Source organism: Hippichthys cyanospilos, chromosome 21 (genome assembly GCF_059441005.1).
Source record: "Hippichthys cyanospilos isolate Australia breed blue-spotted pipefish chromosome 21, RoL_Hcya_1.0, whole genome shotgun sequence".
In the NCBI taxonomy this organism is placed as follows: Eukaryota; Metazoa; Chordata; class Actinopteri; order Syngnathiformes; family Syngnathidae; genus Hippichthys; species Hippichthys cyanospilos.
In genome coordinates, this window is record NC_142389.1 from 14692742 (window position 1) to 14712622 (window position 19881).

The 19881-nt window shown below is 43.8% G+C and overlaps 1 protein-coding gene and 1 pseudogene across 4 annotated transcripts in view; one reads left to right on the forward strand and one right to left on the reverse strand.

Annotated features, from left to right (window-relative positions):
• sh3bp5lb (SH3-binding domain protein 5-like, b) overlaps window positions 1-19881 on the reverse strand; it is a 75079-nt gene continuing 55198 nt past the window's right edge. For all 3 annotated transcript variants that reach the window (XM_088404952.1, XM_088404951.1, XM_088404950.1), the window contains one exon: window positions 1-11767. In XM_088404952.1, the coding sequence (XP_088261078.1) occupies window positions 11153-11767 (615 nt within the window). In that variant the 3' untranslated portion in view covers window positions 1-11152. The remainder of the gene's footprint in view (window positions 11768-19881) is intronic.
• The window catches only part of LOC148406704 (uncharacterized), a 27204-nt pseudogene continuing 17170 nt past the window's right edge, over window positions 9848-19881 (forward strand). The window contains exons 1-2 of the transcript XR_015863989.1: window positions 9848-10295; window positions 10437-10516. The product of XR_015863989.1 is annotated as an uncharacterized LOC148406704 (transcript). The remainder of the gene's footprint in view (window positions 10296-10436; window positions 10517-19881) is intronic.

Genomic DNA, 19881 nt, shown 5'->3' on the forward strand with positions numbered 1-19881 from the left:
TCAAACACTGGTGCACTTTATTTTAACATCACACATGAACGAACTGCTCTCCATGAGAGTCATTTGCAAATAGGAAGGGAATACATAAAAGCCGCGAACATCAAGCACACTTCTTCTATTGTCCTTTGTCAGCTACACTGCCCCTTTTTGACAAACAAGGATATTACAGTAACAAGCAGTCATACAATAACATTCAACACTCCCACTTATGAATGACTTGTATACTGTACAATCTTCAATTTTTCAAATGAACATGAGTAACATGAGGTTTAATGACAAATATTTACACACCAAACATAATTTCTGCAAATTTTCCCAGTTTCAGTTTGGAAACAGGCTTGGTCATAACATCAGCAGCCATGTCATTTGTAGGACAGTAAATTAGTGTCATCTTTTCATCTTTTCATCTTTTATGGTGGACCTAATGAAATGGTATTTGATGTCCACATGTTTACACCTCTGCCTGCATACTGGGTTTCTCACAAGTGCAATGGCACCTTGATTATCCTCATATATGACAGTTTTCATGTATACATAGTCATCTATACCCTTCAGTAGTTGCTCCAAATAAATACACTCCTGTATTGTTAAAGCCAGAGCCATGTACTCTGCCTCGAATGTGGATAGTGCCACTGTTGGTTGCTTCTTGGTCTTCCAAGAGACCAGTGCCCTGCCTTCAGCCATACTCACGCAATATCCTGTGGTACTGCGTCTATCAGCAGCATCTGACGCCCAGTTTGCATCACTATAGGCTCGAAGTCCCAGACCCTCACTGGTCTTTCTGAAACAAAGTTGTTTGTCTGCTGTACCTCTGAGATACCGTAAAACATGTTTTACTGTGACCCAGTGCTCCTCCGTAGGTTCAGCAAAATGTTGCGATAATCGGCTTACTATAAAGCATAAGTCTGGGCGTGTACATGTGGCTAAGTATATGAGGCAACCGACAGCTTCTCTATACATTTTTATATCAGCCATTTTAGGCGCATCTTCATTGTAGTCTAATTTTTGTTCACATGGTGTTCCTCTCGTCCTGCATATTTGCGTCAAAACGTGATAGGATTTTTTCGACATATTTGGGTTGTGATACTGATACACATCCTTCTGACTGGTTGAAGTCCATGCCAAGGAAATGTTTCAGCCTGCTTAAGTCCTTCATTTATAACCTGCTTGAAAGCATGTTTTTCACTTGTGGATTCTGTGTCTTTAGCAGCAATGATAAGGTCATCCACCCAAATAACAAGTATTACTTGCCCTTCTTCCGTGGACTCTTTAGTGTAAACACAGTGGTCAGCTGAGTTCTGAACAAAATTGTTCATTGTGAGGAACTTGTGTAGTGTTTCATTCCAATTACGCCCAGATTGTTTTAGGCCATAAATTGACTTTTTCAATTGACACACTAAGTTTTCTCCATCTTTCTCATATCCCTCAGGTTGTTTCATGTAAATTTCTCTATCAATGGGTGCATACAGTAAGCTGTTTTAACGTCCATTTGATGTAAGATTAAGTTGTCTTGTGCAACTTTCTGCATCACAACGCGTATACTGGTCAGATTTGCAGTGGGTGAAAATGTTTCCCCATAATCTATTCCCACCTGTTGACTGTATCCTTTAGCAACAAATCTGGCATTGTACTGTTCATGGCCGTCATTCCCTTCTTTAATGGAATACACCCATTTTCCTCCCACTGTCTGTTTGTTATCTGGCAATTTAGTCAATGTAAAGGTCTGATTGTCCTCTCGAGATTTTATCTCCTCATCCATTGCTTTCTTCCATTTTTGTGATTCTGTGGAAGTTATACCTTCATTAAATGGCTTAGGTACATTGCACATACAGTGTTCTATAGCAATAGTCTACACTAGTGAGTGTACTGTCATCTTCCTCACTGTCATCTTTGATGTAGTCTTTTAGATACCCGTGTTTCTTATGCTCCCGGGTGGGATATCTCCCACTGGTTGATGCATGTGGTGTTTCCTTAACATCTTTCTCCAGTGGTTTTGAACCATCTACTTGTATTTCTGTTTTCACACTCGGCTGCGGTGCCTCTTTGTCATCATATGCTCTCGGTTCCAGTACTAGTTCATTAGTCTGCGTTTCATTCTCACATGTTGTGTTGGTAACGAACTTCAACAATCTGTGCTTTTGCACTTTCTTTTCATTGGGATAATAAACTAGATAAACTGGACTGCCCTTGTCATGTCCTACAAAGTGTCCGCTTTCACATCTTGAGTCTAATTTACCTCTGTCTTGTCGATAAGCATAGCATATTGCCCCGAATTTGTGCATTCTCGATAGTTGACATTCTTTCCCTGTCAGTGCAGTGTATGGTGTGGTGTCCGTGTGCTTATTAAAGCTTCTATTTCTTGTATAAGCTGCCTCTTGGACAGCATAGTGCCACAGACTCTTTGGTAAGTTACAGTCAATCAGCTTACATCTAGCCATCTCAAAGAGTGTATGCCATTCTCTCTCAGCTACTCCATTCTGGTGTGGGGAGTAAGGACAAGTTGTTTCGTGTCTGATTTTGTTCTTTCTTAGAAGGGTTTTAAACTCCCTGCTAGTATATTCAGTACCATTGTCAGACTGTATGCACATTACATCGCCATAGGGCGTGACATCGGCCAAGAATTTCTCGGTGCCAAGAATTGCATAATTTTTTTATTTTAAGAAGTAAACAAATACTGCACCTGTATACACATCTGTAAAAGACTGCATGTATTTGAAACCATCTATGGACTCATTGTTTACTGGACCGGCCAGATCTGTATTCACCAATTTAAGTAGCGCTTTCACCTTGTCAGTTGGATTTTTGTCTCTCACTTGGGTGAACTTCCATTTTATGCATACATCACATTCTTTGTCCGGCTTGCGTTTTGCACCTCTAATATGCATGCCTACAGTTGTATTCTGCAATTTCAATATGTTGTCATAGTTGCAGTGCCCCATTATTTCATGCCACGTTTGAATGTCATGGCTCATATTGCACACATCACTTTCATCACATTCTGTTTGCAAGTGCACATAAATATCAAATACAGTGGGCCCCCGTGTTATGAACTTAATCCGTTCAGCGGCTACGCTCGTAACTCGAACTGCTCGTATGACGGGCAATCCAAACCTATGTTAATTCGTGAATGCGTGCAACGCGTGCAAAAGCCTTAGGTAAAAACATCACGACTTTATACACATATTGAAAATGAGTAACATAACCTACTGTACAGTTAAATTAAATACAAATATACAAAGGAAAAATGACATTTACCTTTGGGGCGACGTGACTTGAGCTGGGTGGAGGCGGAGGGGAGCAGAGAACAACCCGCAGAATTTATTGATTTATTTTCTTAAACGGGAACTTTTCTCAAAACTAGAACATATCACCGGCGATTTCCTTCTTATTAATCCATAATAGAAGAAGCCTCTCAATTTTGTTGTCGATCGAGGTCCGTCCCCCGGCAAGGAAAGTCTTGCCCTTAGAAGATTGCCGAGCGGTTACGGCCATACTCACTAGCCATGCGTGCGCCTCCTTCGTATTTATTTTTTTATTATCTCCTGCTTGGTTTCTATTGTCATCATCGTCTTACTTCTTCCTTTACCGCCACTTACAATTTTAGAAGCTAAGTCTAACAGATAAAGTTTGCAAAGTCTTCACAACATTCCTTCCTTCCGTTTTTGACTCATTTTCTCTCCTTCCTTCCGTCCCAACCAGCTGTGCCATCAAGCTAGATAAAGGCGTTTGGCCAATAGCATATCGGCATTTCTGTGATTGACGTGATGCCGGCCAATAGCATCTCCGTGATTGAGACCGTGACTGACACCGTGACTGAGACAGTGACTGTGACATTGTAAGTGCAATATCGTTTTACGTTCCCGTGACAAGCTTTGACCACTGAATTTGATGACGTGGCAAAACGAAAATATATGAACAAATCCAATGGCCGGCATGTCAGATTGCTCGTAAGGCGAATGGTCTGTGGGGGACAAAAACCTCCGCGGACCACACTCGTAAGTCGAAATGTTCGTAAGAGAGGGTGTTCGTAAACCGGGGGCCAACTGTATTGTACCATTAGGTGCCACAAGAACATTTTTACCTTCTTCAAAAAATACCTTGGCTCCTTGAGCCGTAGCCGACTTTACTGAGAACAGTTCTTGTGAAAAGGAAGGGATATAGAGTGCGTTCTTCAGCATCACTTTACACTGACGCCCTCTATTGTCTACCAGGCATACCTGCGCGTCTCCCTTTCCTTGTGCTAGTTTGAAGATACATCTCCCGTCTGCTAGTTCCATGCTGTGCTTCTCTGGTTTGAAGTCACTGTCGAAGTTCTTAAACCGCTTTCTTTCTCTGATGATGTGGAATGATGCCCCTGTATCCACAATCAACCCCGTTTGCTGAATCTGCTGAGCTCATCGATAGACGTCCTCCGTTTCCATCTTGAAGGAGCAATCCTCACCTCCAGATGCTCCTCGGGTGTCTTTCTGCTGAGTTTCGTTGTCGTTCCCGCCGTCTTGGGCGCACACATAGCGAGCGCTTTGTCCGTGCTTCTTCCTACACGCCTTTTCCGCGTGCCGCATGGTTTTGCAGAGACTGCACCAAACTGTCTTTGAGTAGTCATCTTTACGATGGCCTTTCTCGCCACATCTCCAACATGCAAAGTCAGATCCATTTTTCTTTTTCAGCGCCGACCGGACTTTCAGCACCCTCTCTTCAGCTTTTTCTGTGATATGCCCAATGTCTTCCGCGGCCTCGAAGTTCCGCAATTTTGCCTTGAACTCTACCAGTGACATGTCCATTGAACTGTGCATTACCATAAGCGTGAACGGATTGTATTTTTCTGGTAGCTCCCTCATTATCATTGCCATCATCAGCCCCTCGCTCGGCGCTTCACCCGCACTCTTAAGAGCTGTGATAATCTGCTCTGCTCTAATGACATATTCAGTCACTGTCTCCGTGTCCGCTTTCTTTAGCGCAGTCATAGTAATGTACAAGGAAACAATGCGGGGCCTACCTTTGCCTATATAGTGTTCTCTCAACACTCGGAGACTCTCTCGTCCTTTGTCTTTAGTGTCTCTTAAAAATTTGTCCCAAACTTGTGTTGTCGAGGAGTGGCTTCAACGCGCAATATGCGTCGGCATTCAGCTTGGCATACAGAGCTCGAGCTTCCTCCGTCACGGGACCTTTTGGCTCGTTCAGAATAGTTCCTTCAAACCCGCTCCGTGCATACACGCAGTCCCGTAACTCCGCTGCCCGTTAGCCTAGCTTTAGCCTTTCGCGTTGCTACCGCCGCTAAACTAGCTATACTTTGCAGCTAACTAGCTACCTGTGATACACCGTGCTCGCGTGCCCTTCGTCTGACGTTCAGAAGGATTCTCGCAATACTGGGCCCATAACCTGTTAAAATCTCTGGTTATGTCATCAACCAAGCTTATATCCTTTTGCCTGGCCACAGCGGACGAACCCTCTAACACAACAGACCACTTCACTGCTATCAAACACTGGTGCACTTTATTTTAACATCACACATGAATGAACTGCTCTCCATGAGAGTCAAGTGCAAAGTGGAAGGGAATACATAAAAGGCGCGAACATCAAGCACACTTCTTCTATTGTCCTTTGTCAGCTACAGCGCCCCTTTTTGACAAACAAGGATATTACAGTAACAAGCAGTCATACAATAACATTCAACATGAAAAAACGCCGTTCTTGTCATGTTATTAATATGTGTCTGAAAAGAGAGAGTTGAGTCAAATATCACGCCGAGATTTTTTTTTAAAACTACTTCGGGAAAATAATACAGTTATCCAGATTCAACATGGTATTCTTAATCAAATGCTGATGATGAGCAGGGTAAATAATTAACATCTCTGTTTTACTAGGCTTAAAAAGCAGAAAATTGGAAGACATCCATTATTTAATCTCTGCAAGGCAGGCCTCCAGTTTGCTGCACTTGCATGGATCTGTTATTTCTAAAGGCATGTATAGTTGGGTATCATCAGCATAGCAATGAAAACTAATAGCATATTTTCGTATAATATCACCAAGAGGAATCATGTAGATGTTAAACAGTAAGGGACCAAGTACTGACCCCTGCGGGACACCACATGAGACGGAGAAAGACGACAGGCCAGGCCAGGGTCCTGCAGATGTAAGTATGAGGCATTGTTCTCACAGTGCATTACTGTACTCATGGATGGCCTGGACTCATTATTACATCCATCCCCAGAATGATTGTGTGTCTAGAAAAGCATTGGACATGTAGAAGGCAAATGTGCTACCTATTCATCGAAAAATTAAGGGCTGCTGCCTACCGCTGTGAGAATGTGGTGTCGAGTGCAAGACCAAATGCAATTTAACAAATTGAACGCTTTTATGAATTCTCAGTTTCCTTGCATCTCTCCTTGTGATAGGAACAATCAATTCTTAAGAGATTTCTTTTCTACTGTGGCATTGGGTGATTTACAGTATATAACAGTTTTTCAGGATACTTTTATCCTGTCTGAATGAAAGGACACAAATTGTCTCCTGACGCACTTCAAACAAACTGTCTAAACTCGTGTTATAGTGGTTACTCTGGTTAGAATTGTTCATGCCTAAGAGCATCTCCAATTAGGCAGAAAGATTTGAGGTAAAATTTGGTAACAATGTAATTTACTTAGTATTGAACTAAAAATATCAAATCTTCCTGACCTAACATAAACAAAAGTACTGATTTTCATACATAAAATAAGCCTCAGGGTTAAAGGTGAGCAATGTAGACACTGCTATTACAAATTAAGAACGCTCAGCTATCGTTTTATTATATATATATATATATATATATATATATATATATATATATATATATATATATTTGTTTTTTTTTTTTGTTTTTTTTTTCCAAAAATAAAATGAACCGTTTAAATTTGATGTAGTGATGGTGGTTAAACTGCAGGAGGGACAATGAATTGAAATAATATGTGTATATGTGAGTTTCCAGGTCTGCCCTAGTTAGGACAAAGATGTCTATGTTCTCATGGTAATGCATCATTAGCTATATATGCATATCCAGGTAAAAGCTATTGGCCAGGACTGTATGGTAATAATTGTGTTTTAGTCACATATTCAATAATATGTAATTAAAAGATCATCATAAGACAGTTTTCCTTTATTTAGTTTTATAGATACAGTATGTTTAGTGGAGGCCTTTATTCTCGCAAGATTCTGACTATCACTGTATCTCCACCTTTTTGTTTATAAAATGACGACTTGATACTTCCAACCCAAGATGCCAAGTTTTGAAATCTTGAATCATTTAAATGCAGTCCTCCCATATTTCGAATAGAATGCCTTTGTTGTCAGTGTACACAGGTATACAACAAAATTGGTAGCATCAATTAGTGCATATTAATAATATGAACTATAAACGGACTAAATGATATATAAACAAAAGAGTACTAAATGGAATAGAAATCCTCGTTTCACAGAAGTGCAATTGTTATTATTCACAGTGGGTTTCTTGTTTTGTGGTCTTTCAGGTTTCTTCTGCTTTTTTGAGCCGTGGACCACCAGCCAGAGGGCAACAACATTTTGAAGGCATGATGACCAGAATAAGTTGTGTCTCTGATCATCTTCCTTGCTCTGCTCAGGTAGCGAGAATCTTTGCAGCTCTTTCCTGTCAGTCGCAGTGCACCCCGCGTACCACATAATGATGCAATTCGCTAGTATGCTTTCAATGTTGTTACGGTATGTCACCAGCAGCCGCTCCTCAATGTGGTATTTCACGAACACTCTCAGGAAGTGAAGGCGTTGCTGGCTGCGCTTTCTTCACTACCGCCATTGTGTTGATGGTCCAGGAGGTCGTTGGAGCTGCAGACTCCTGGGAGCTTGAATGAGTGGACGCATTCAATGCCTGTCTCATTGATGATGAGTGGCTTGGGCTATTTGCCCTGTTTGCGTAAGTCTAGGACCAGTTCTTTTGTTTTGGTGGTGTTCAGTGATGTGGGTTTCTAGACTCCATGCTGACAATCTCTCAAACTTATCCCTGTAGGCCATAGGTCTCATACTCCAGTACTTGAGGGCTGCAACCCAGCATATGTTCTATTCTTCTCTCTAAAACACACCCTGATTCAAATGCCTTTTTTTACCATTTCTCTATCTGGTAAGGATTTCTTGTTCTTCACAATTAAGTGACTGACCCGGAACAACGCTTCAGTGGCTGTGAGAGAAAGTCCTGCCGTACGGACAACTGGGATTTTAGTTCCTTCACTTTTCTCCTTCTCAGATTGCTTTTTGGTAGGGAAGTCAGTAATGTAGTTTTTACGAAAAGTCGAAAATGCCGCTCCACATTTCCCTTTTTTTAGGTGTCGCAATGGTAGACTGGTAGATAAGGCAAACTCACTTTGAAAAGGACATAGTGAAAAAAAAAGTCCACCTCCCATTCCCGTGTCAGAAAATGTCAGCCAGACCAACCTCCCCCGATGTCAATCTCATTTCAGAGTGAAGACGGATCAGAGCCTAAATTTTAATGCCATGCGATTGATCCATCGTACCTTTGCGATCCACTGTACCTTCGCGATCGACCGGTAGATCATGATCGACATATTGGGCACCCCTGCAATGGGACAAGATCTTGTACTAAGAGCTCTTGGTAGATTAGAACGCCGAAAGATTTCTTGTCCATCTGCACAGCAGATAATTATTTTCTTTTGGCTATTATTTAGCTTGTAGAGCCAGAAGTGGAACGGAGTTCACAACACGAGTCTTCAAGAAATTCGAGTACCTTGGTTAAATTAAAAAAAAAAAAAAAAAGAAGCATTTTTTTGTGTCTCAGTTATCCACTTACTCATTTACTAGTCAGGAAAGAAAAAGTTAATGAGTCAATGAAACTGACAGACTCGGTTGCTTTCCAACAGGTCACTTTTCAACAAACCAAGCTGACTAAAACGTGCTGTTTCAGCTGGAAACATCGCTCCTGTGGTTGACATCTTATCGACCAAAATTTATGGGAGGAGATTTGTCTAAAATCTCACTTCTTCCAGAAAGGCAAACAGTGTGTTGCTAACCACAAGTTAAATTGAAACAAACACGTATTTAATTATTGCTGTGATTGGCAGGCAACCAGTTCAGGGTGCCCGAAGTCAGCTGGGATAAGCATCAGCAAGCCTGCGACCGTTGTGAGGATAAGCAGCTATAGAAAATGGATGGATGGATGGATGGATGGATGGATGGATGGATGGATGGATGGATGGATGGATGGATGGATGGATGGATGGATGGGACATATTTGATTAGACAATTATTTTTTAAAGTCAATATATAAAAACACGATATAAAAACAAGTGTTATGAAAACATAATAATACAGATTATATGATAATACAAGATGCCCTGATTACTTTCAAATAATGTGTGGGACATTTTGGTTTTCCAGTTGAAGACAAAGATCATAAAGTAACAGCAGATTAAAAAAGACTAAGGCAGAGAATTAATGAGCAAAGTAAAGATTTTGCCATACACCACAGCTAACAATAGATACATGCATTTTGTCAAACTAGACAGAGGAAAGAGCTCAGCGACAGCTCTTATTGCACAGCATTTGAAAACTAAGCCTGGAACAAAAGTGACTTGTTTATGTTCACATTTGCACTTAAAGGTGCAAATCTGCTCACTAATCTGTTCCAGGTTACGCAGTGCCACCGCTAAGACTTAAACCGTTTTTGATTAAAAAGGAATACATTAAATGATTGAAAATTTCAAAAACTTGCAAATGTATTTTTAATGATAATGTATGTTTTAAATATCATCATAGGTCTAGTTATCATTAAATTAAATTACATGGGGCTGGCATTTCTACGGAGGCGGCCATATTTGTTATAGCTACGGACAATGGTAATTGCAGCACCTGCAGCACCTCCTGCTGTCCGTAATGAAAAATGGTCTAAATCTTACACACTGTCCCTTTAGGGCTACGTTATTGTTCATTTCTTTTAGTCTGCTCAATAAAAAGAAGAAAATAAATAAGTAAATAAAAACTGGAACATTGTATTAGTAATTATTTTAAACTACAAATTTTGTGCATAAACAAGCATGTACATGTACCGTATGTAATATTAAACCTTCATTATCTATTTCAATATTGAATAACAAAGGATCTTCCCCGATACCGATACTGGTATCGGTACTCGCTCCGATTACTAGCGTATTTTATGTACTCGTAGTCGCCACTGCACCCGATACTACTACGTCATCAACTGACTGCCGTGCTATGTGCGACACGCACTGGATTCAGAGCGGAAGTTTTGAAGGGGAGGGGAATGGGCAGCCAAACAGGTGGGCACGGTGTGTGTGTTTGTCTAATGCCGCATCAGATGGAGCGCAACAACGCGCGTCGTTTACGTTCGACGCCATTTGTTTTGTGAGTGCGAGTCGCTAAATGCTCGTTAGCTTAGCACAGTAACTATGGTTCAACAGTCCAGCTGTTAAAAAACGAAGCAAACGCTGCACATATAGCAGTTGTCCCAAGTTCTCCCTTCCGCCATTCTACAAGCCAGGTGAGTGCTCTTGCTTGGCTCCGTTTTTGTATTGGAAGCTCAGCTGGCCGTGTTGTGTAGCTCCGGGTGACCGCAGAGCAGCCGGCATGATTCATTACTGTCCCGTTGAACGTTCCCGAAGCCGATTGGCTGTCGCGACGCCAAACGCGACAAAAGTATAAGTTTTTGAGATGTATGTTTATGTTATATGTTCACAATATTTGTCTCGGGGACTGTAAAGTAGAAGTATTGGCATTTGGAAATATGTTGAAGTTGTGAAAGTAAATTGTCGAAGCGGTGCCATGTTTCTACAGGAAACATTGTTGAAAAATAATAATAAAAAAATGCAATTGTAAAGCTGTTGTTATGGGATTATTAAGTACTCGTATTGGCACTCGGTATTGGCAAGTACTTAAATGCCAGTACTCGTACTCGTTAGGCAAAAAAGTGGTATCGGGACATCCCTAACAATGCATAACAAATACATTTTTTAAAAAGTCTTACTTTTAATAGACTATTAGTAAGAAACAATAAATAAATAGAACAGGCCAAAATATGTAGAAGTATGTTCACCAACTTTTTTTTTCTAATCCTCACCGCCATAACTTGAATGTTGCTCTAGAAAATTAAGCAGCTTTCTATAGCTTTCTCACAACTTTAAAGACTCATACTTCTGTGATGCTGTTTGACGAAAGTCTCTTGTTTCTCTTTACTACGTGAACCTTTCTGCTGACCCGCTATGGCCTGCTGGGGCCTATTGGTCACTTCCACATCATTGCCGGGCTTGAGTGGAGTCTTCCTATCACAGTCCCATTCCTCAACCAAGGCGCTCCCGCCATCGCTGAAGTTACCAAGGTGTTCAATCGAATCACATTTTTCCAGGTCAGAAGCAATGGTCTGAAGGCTGATGATGGACATGCGGTCTGAACCAGTGTGCTCTGGTTCCAGCTCCTCTCTCTGGCCCCAGCCATTCTGTCGGTGCTTCTCCACCCACAACCGTGTTTTCTCAGCATCTACCCAGTCACTCGCTACTTTACCCATTCCCACAAAGCTACCGATTGGAACCCTCACTGCAACTCTGGTCTCAGCCTCTGCACCGACTGGAGAGCTACGGCCACCACACGTAGCTTGTTGGCCCCTGCTATCATGGACTCGGCCTCGTTGTGCATGGATCTGCTCACTAATCTGTTCCAGGTTACGCAGTGCCACAGAATAACGTGTTTTTACTTTTGCTACTTGCTGCTCCAGCTCTATTACTTTGGCCTTGTGTTCCTGAAAGACATAATCGAGAAAGATGTAAAAATAAAATACAGAAACCAAAGGAGCATTCTAGTCATAGATTTTACAAAATTATTAAGTTGTTTAAAATGTACATGAAGACATTTATTTCAGAGAAACCGCACAGAGACAAAGCAGTATCAACAAGAGACTAATCACTAAGAGATTTAATTGTACCGCCATCCATTTTCTATCCTGCTTATCTTGGGTCATGGGTAGATGACAGTCTAGGTGCATTTCAAATATAAATACAAATGTTTTAGCAAAAGGCAAGATGTGCAAATGCTGGTATGTTTTGGGGTTGTTTTAGTTTTGTATAGTTCCTTTCATGTTCTGGGGTTGCGTTAGTTATGGTTTTGTTTATTTCTCAGTTCATGTTGTCTTGCCTTTTGTTCCTTTCATGTTCTGGGTTTGTCACCTGCCTCCCCACAATTGTGTTGACATCCTCCACTTCCACATCAAATCACGGCAAAAGCAAATGGGTTACGGAAACAGAAATTTTTTAAAATCTTCCAAATATAATTAAAAGGTTTTTTTTTTTCTACAGGAAACATTGTTGAAAAATAATAATTAAAAAAAATGCAATTTTAAAGCTGTTGTTATGGGATTATTAAGTACTCGTATTGGCACTCGGTATCGGCAAGTACGCGACAAAAGTACAGTATACGTTTTTGAGATGTATGTTTATGTAATATGTGCACAATATTTGCCTCAGGGATTGTGGAGTAGAAGTAGAAGTATTGGCATTTGGAAATATGTTGAAGTTGTGAAAGTAAATTGTCGAAGCGGTGCCATGTTTCTTCAGGAAACGTTGTTGTTTTTTTTTTAAAGAAATTGCAATTTTAAAGCCGTTTTATGGTATTATTAAGTACTTGTATCGGTACTCGGTATCGGCAAGTACTTAAATGCCAGTACTTGTACTCGGTAGGCAAAAAGTGGTATCGGGACCTCCCTACATACTACTGCCATAGAGCCACACCTGGCCTTTGTGCTGCACTCCAGATCTCAGTTTCACCCATCACACTCATGCGGACAAGTCATTTTTCATTTACGATAAGTCTAAAAACGCTTTTTTTTTTAAGTTTTCACTCCAGAATAATAACCATTTAAAAATCCAATCAACATTTACAGTTACTTATTTCATATTTTAAATGAGCCCTGCACTTGTTGATATGACTATTACTTGCTCATTTCTCTGTTTTGTTTAAAAATTCTATAAATATTAAACTGCCATGGTGAGATATTTTTTTATGTTTCAAATGTAATTTGCACCCAAGAGTACAATTACTTCTGTTCAACTGTTACAGAAAGTTAGTTTTAGAAAAAGTGAAGTTAAGTGAATATTCATTTTCAATATTTAATGTCAATTCAATTTTGATAAGCATGTTTCAAATGAACCAAAACACATGCTTAAGATAGCTGAAATTAAAATAAAAAAAGCAAATGTTAAACACAGAACGGCTCGCTGAAATATATTTAAATTAATTGCCGCTACATGTAAAGAATGCCTGCCAAGGTTGGCCCCCCTACATTTTTAACACACCAAATCTGGCCCACTTTGCAAAAAGTTTGGACACCCCTGGCATACAGTAAAGGCAGACACGAGTAGAACAGAAACATGAACAAAATCCCACAAACTAACAACAACCAAACCCAAACGAACATGACAATTGAACAAGATGATAAAACATATTAACTCACCCAATACAGTTGTCCCGAAGTTATTTCAGTGCAAAATCCATTCTTCTTTTTTTTCCTCATGGACTTTCATATGACTTGCTTTTCATTTCCAATATTAATCCAATGTTAAACATGGAAGATCAATTTAGCACTGCCTTCCTACAGGGAGCATCCACTTACGCAATGTTCTACGTGAGGTTTCTTGAAGTTGTTTTTATGGGTCAATTGGCTATTGCCAAACTCAAGTCAAAGTTAATTTATTGGCAATTTCTTCACATGTGCGTAACAAACAAAGGAATCGAAATTGCATTTCTCACTATCCTCTGCGTTTTACATGTACAATAACAAAGTGCAGGTGCACAAGACGAGACAATCCTAAAACTAGATTCTTAACAATAGGAACGTGCAGTATGTGGGGCTACTTTGCCTAGTGTTGCTAAACTACAAACTAAAATTAAAAACTGAAAGATAAAACCTAAAACCGAAAACCAGGTATGGCAAGAGTACCTCAAGACAAGACATAAAAGCAGCGTATGACAAGACAATCCAACAGTATGAGACAAAGCAAGACAACTCTGATTGTGGTTGTCCCAGCTGTGTGCATTTGAGGTAGCTGTTATAGTTCTAAGTGTAATCGCTAGTGCAATAGAAGTATACAGTGATCCCCCTACTTCGCAGTTAATGGGGGATGTCAACGGCCCGCGAAGTCTGAAACGCGCGAAGTAGAGTATCAGTTCCTAGATTTCTATGTACGCCCCAATATAGCTGCAATAACCGTAAACAATTTTTTTTTTGTATTTTTTGCGTATTTTCTTTCCTTTCTCCTATTATTTAACATTACATTATTCTTATTAACATTATTAATATTATTTTATAATCATTAAATAACTAATATTACTTAATTTGTTGAGAATTTGTTCTCAGGACTGGTTCTCTGCACCAAGACCGCTGAAAGAGTACACAAGTCACCACGTTGAACTTCACATTTATTTTGACTCATGTATGGTGTATCATGTAGTATCTGTTGAATAATAAATCAACAACAGCGTTAAAGTCAGTCAACTTACAGATAAACACTTGCCGAACTTTAATCTATGAATTTACTGTATTTATAGTCGACATTAGCGGGTTAGCAACAACTAACAACTACTAACGAAAAAGTGCAACCTCTACACAGACGAACACATAAACAGAATAAAGCTGAGTGTGGGAGGGAGGAGGGGAGAGAGAATTCAGCAGTTTCACGGATGGGAAGGAGGGAGAGTTCAGCAGTCTCACAGCCTGGTGGATAAACCTGTTTCTGAGTCTGGTGGTGCGGGAACAGAGGCTGCTGTCCGTAATGAAAAATGGTCTAAACCTTACACACTGTCCCTTTAGGGCTACGTTATTGTTCATATTGTTCATTTCTTTTAGTCTGGTGGTGCGGGAACAGAGGCTCCTGTACCTCTTTCCGGAGGGCAGGAGGCTGAACAGACTGTGCAGGGTGGCTTGTATCGGTGACATTTGTGATAGCTTTGCGGCTGAGGTAGGTGGTGTAGGTCTTGCAGGGAGGGAAGTGGAGCACCAATAATCCTCTCAGCTGTTCTCATGATGAGTTGTAGAGCCTTCCTGTTATAGTCAATGCAGCTCCCGCCCCACACGGTGATGCAGCTGGTGAGGATGCTTTGGATAGTTCCTCTGTGGATGTGGTCATGATGGGTGGCACCGCACTTGCCCGCTTCAGTTTGCACAGGAAGTAGAGACGCCGCTGTGCTTTCTTGGTCAGAGATGCAGTGTTGGAGGTCCAGGAGAGGTCATCACTGATGTGCACCCCCAGGAACTTGGTGCTGCTCACCCTCTCCACTGCAGCACCGTCGATGGTCAGTCGGGGGTGTTGGGTGTGGCCTCTCTGGAAGCTGACAACCATCTCTTTGGTCTTGCTGATGTTTAGCAGGAGGTTGTTGTCTTTGCACCATCTGGTCAGAAGCTCCACTTCTTTCCTGTAGTGGGTCTCGTCGCCGTTGGAGATGAGGCCCACCAGTGTTGTGTCGTTAGCAAACTTCACGAGGTGGTTGGAGCTGTGGGTTGCTGTGCAGTCGTGTGTCAATAGGGTGGAGCTGAGCACACAGCCTTGTGGGGAGCCCGTGCTCAGAGTGATCCTGCCTGAGATGTTGTTGCCAACACGCACCACCTGAGGCCTCTGGCTGAGGAAATCCAGCAGCCCGTTGCAGAGTGAGGTGCTGAGGCCCAGTTTGTCCAGTTTGCAGGTGAGTTGTTGTGGTATTATGGTGTTGAACGCTGAGCTGAAGTCTATGAACAGCCTTCTCACATATGACTCTTTCTTGTCCAGGTGGGTGAGTACCTGGTGGAGGGCAGAGCAGGCATCATCTGTGGATCGCTTTGCCGTGTAAGCGAACTGGTACGGGTCCAGGCTGGGGGGCAGGATGGATTTTATGTGTGACAGGACTAGTCGTTCAAAGCACTTCATGATGATGTGTGTCAGTGCCAACAGACGATAGCCATTGATGCAGGATGGGGAGGATTTCTTTGGCACAGGTATGATGGTGGCAGCTTTGAAGCCTGATGGCACAACGTCTTGCCTCAGGGAGGTGTTAAAGATGTCTGTAAAAACATCTTTCAGCTCCTCTGCACAGTCTTTCAGCACCCTGTCAGGGATGTTGTCTGGACCTGCTGCTTTCCGGGTGTTGGTGGCGGAGAGTGTCCTCCTCACGCTGGCAGCAGACAGGCACAGAGGCTGGTCGTGCGAAGGTGGTGGTGTTTTCTGTGGGCGGGTGCTGTTCTGTTTCTCAAAGCGTGCAAAGAAACTGTTTAGGCTGTTGAGCAGAGTGATGTTGCTCTCACAGCTTTGTAGTGCAGGTTTGTAATCTGTGATAGCCTGAATGCCCTGCCATAGACTGTGTGCATTCTTGCTGTCCTAGAAGTGGGAGGTCATCTTATTTATGTATTCTTGTTTGGCTTTCCTGATGCCAAGGGACAGGTTGGCTCTCGATATTCTCAAGTCTGATTTATCCCCAGCTTTGAAGGCATTGTGGACGTCTTCTGTTAGCCATGGCTTCTGGTTGGCCCGTTTGGTGATCCTCTTGATGTGGGTCACGTCGTCCATGCATTTGGTGATGTAGGAGGTCACCGTGTCTGTGTAATCCTCAATTTCTGTGATGCCGTTGTAGGCGGCCGCTTCCTTAAAAATTTCCCAGTCTGTTGACTCAAAGCAGTCCTGTAGGGCTGAGGTCGCCTCCTGTGGCCACATTCTTACTTCTTTCAGTGCAGGTTTAATGACTTTCACTCTTGGTCTGTATGCAGGCATTTGCTTAATAGTGAGGTGGTCAGAGGCACCAATGTAGAGGAGGGGGTGGCTTTGTACACTTTTTTTGTGCTGAGTGTAAACACAGCCCAAAATGTTACGTCCTCTTGTTTCAAAATGGATTTGTTGATGAAACGTGGGAAGAACAGTTTTGAGATCAGCATGGTTGAAATCTCCAGCGAGGATGATGAAACCGTCTGGTTGTGCTGTTTGGTGTTCACTGACAGCCTGGTACAGTTTGTTCAGCGCCGCGCTTCTGTTGCTGTTGTTAGTTGGGGGGATATAGGTAGCAATCGGCAGGATTGAACTTATCTCCCTTGGCAAGTAGAAGGGGCGACACTTCACGATCATGAATTTCGCCATCCATCCATCTTCCACCGCTGTCTTCCGGGGTCAGGTCGCTGGGGCAGCAGCATGAACAAGGAGGCCCAGACTTCCCTCCCCCCGGCCACTTCATCCAGCTCTTCCGGAAGGATCCCCAGGCGCTCCCAGGCCAGCCGAGAGACCTAGTCTCTCCAGCGTGTCCTGGGTCGTCCCCGAGGCCTCCTTCTAGTGGGACATGCCCGAAACACCTCGCCGGGGAGGCGTCCGGGGGGCATCCTAACCAGATGCCCGAACTACCTCAGCTGGCTCCTCTCAACGCGGAGGAGCAGTGGCTCGATGCTGAGCCCCTCCCGGATGATGGAGGAAACTTATTTCGGCCGCTTGTATCCGGGATCTTGTTCTTTCGGTCACGGCCCACAGCTCGTGGCCATAGGTGAGCGCAGGAATGTAGATCGAGTGGTAAACAGAGAGCTTAGCCTTTCGGCTCAGCTCTTTCTTCACCACGATGGACCAGTGCAGAGCCTGCATGACAGCAGACGCCGGACCGATCAGTCTGTCGATCTCATGCTCCATCCTACCCTCACTCGTGAACAAGAACCCAAGATACTTGAACTCCTCCACTTGGGACAGGACCTCATCTCCGACCCGGAGAGGGCATTCCACCCTTTTCTGACTGAGGACCATGGTCTCAGATTTGGAGGTGCTGATCTTCATCCCAGCCACTTCACACTCTGCTGCGAATCGCTCCAGTGAGAGGCCTGAAGAAGCCAACAGCATCCCATCATCCACAAAAAGCAAAGATGCAATGCTGAGGCTCCAAAACCGGACCCCCTCAACGCGACGGCTGCACCTAGATATTCTGTCCATAAAGGTAATGAACAGAATCTGTGACAAAGGGCTGCCTTGGCGGAGCCCAACCCTCACTGGAAACGAATTCGACTTACTGCCGGAAATGCGGACTAAGCTCTGACATCGACCATACAGGGACCGAACAGCCCGTATCAGGGCGTCCGGTACCCCATACTCCTGAAGCACCCCCCGCAGAGATCCCTGAGGGACACGGTCGAATGACTTCCCCAAGTCCACAAAGCACATCTAGACTGGTTGGGCGAACTCCCATGCACCCTCGAGGACCCTGCCAAGGGTGTAGAGTTGGTTAACTGTTCCACTGCCAGGACGAAAACCACACTGCTCCTCCTGAATCTGAGACTCGCCTTCCCAACGGACCCTCCTCTCCTCCACCCCTGAATAGACCTTACCGGGGAGGCTGAGAAGGGTGATGCCTCTGTAGTTCGAACACACCCTCCGGTCCTCCTCCTTCTTATTAAGGGGGACCACCACCCCAGTCTGCCAATCCAGGGGCACTGTCCCCGATGTCCACGCGATGTTGCAGAGGCGTGTCAGCCAAGACAGCCCTACAGCATCCAGAGCCTTCAGGAACTCCGGACGGATCTCATCCACCCCCAAGGAGTTTTTTGACCACCTCAGTGACATCAGCCCCAGAGATGGGAGAGCGCACCTCGATGCCTGTAGACTCTGCTTCCCCAGAGGAAGACGATGGGATTGAGGAGGCCTTCGAAGTATTATGCCCACCGGGCACTGAGGTCAGCAGTGCCCCATCTCCCCTGTACACAGTGTCAATGGTGCACTGCTTCCCCCCTCTGAGACGTCGGATGGTGGACCCATAATTTTTCGAAACCGTCCGGAAGTCGCTTTCCATGGCCTCACCGAATTCCTCCCACAACAGAGTTTTTGCCCTGGCGACCGCTGAAGCAGCACTCCACTTGGCCAGCCGGTACCTGTCAGCTGCCTCTGGAGTCCCACAGGGCAAAAAGGCCCGATAGGACTCTTTCTTCAGCTTGACGGCATCCCGTGGGGATTGCCGCCACGACAGGCACCGACCACCTTACAGCCACAACTCTGATCAGCCGCCTCGACAATGGAGGCGCGAAACATGGTCCACTCGGACTCAATATCCCCCGCCTCCCCCGGGATGTGGGAGAAATTCTGCTGGAGGTGGGAGTTGAAACTCCTTCTGAGTTCCCAGAAGTTCCCAGCAGACCCTCACAATACGTTTGGGTCTGCAAGGTCTCGCTGGCATCCTCCCCCATCATCGGAGCCAACACACCACCAGGTGGCGATCAGTTGACAGCGCCGCCCTCTCTTCCCCCGAGTGTCCAAAACATGCGGCCGCAAATCCAATGATACAACCACAAAGTCGATCATCGAACTGCGGCCTAGGGTGTGCCAAGTGCACATATGGGCACCCCTATGTTTGAACATGGTGTCTGTTATGGACAATCCATGACTAGCACAAAAGTCCAATAACAAAGCACCAATCTGGTTCAGATCGGGGGGGCCGTTCCTCCCAATCACACCCCTCCAGGTCTCACTGTCATTGCCCACGTGAGCATTGAAGTCCCCCAGCAGAAGGAGAACGAGAACCAGTCCCTAGAGGGAGCACTCTCCAGCACACCCTCCAAGGACTCCAAAAAGGGTGGGTACTCTGAACTGCTGTTTGGTGCATAGGCACAAACAAGAGTCAGGACACTCTCGTCCACTGGGGTAAACCCCAATGTACAGGCGCTGAGCTGGGGGGCAACAAGAATGCCCACACAAGCTCTGCGCCTCTCACTGCAGGCAACTCTAGAGTGGAAGAGAGTCCAACCCCTCTGTGTGTGGAGGTGTGGAAACTGTGTGTGGAGGTGAGTCTGACTATATCTAGTCCAGGGGTGTCAAACTCATTTTTGTCGTGGGCCATTTTGTAGTGAGAACTTCCTTTATTGGGCCTATATGTTGAGGA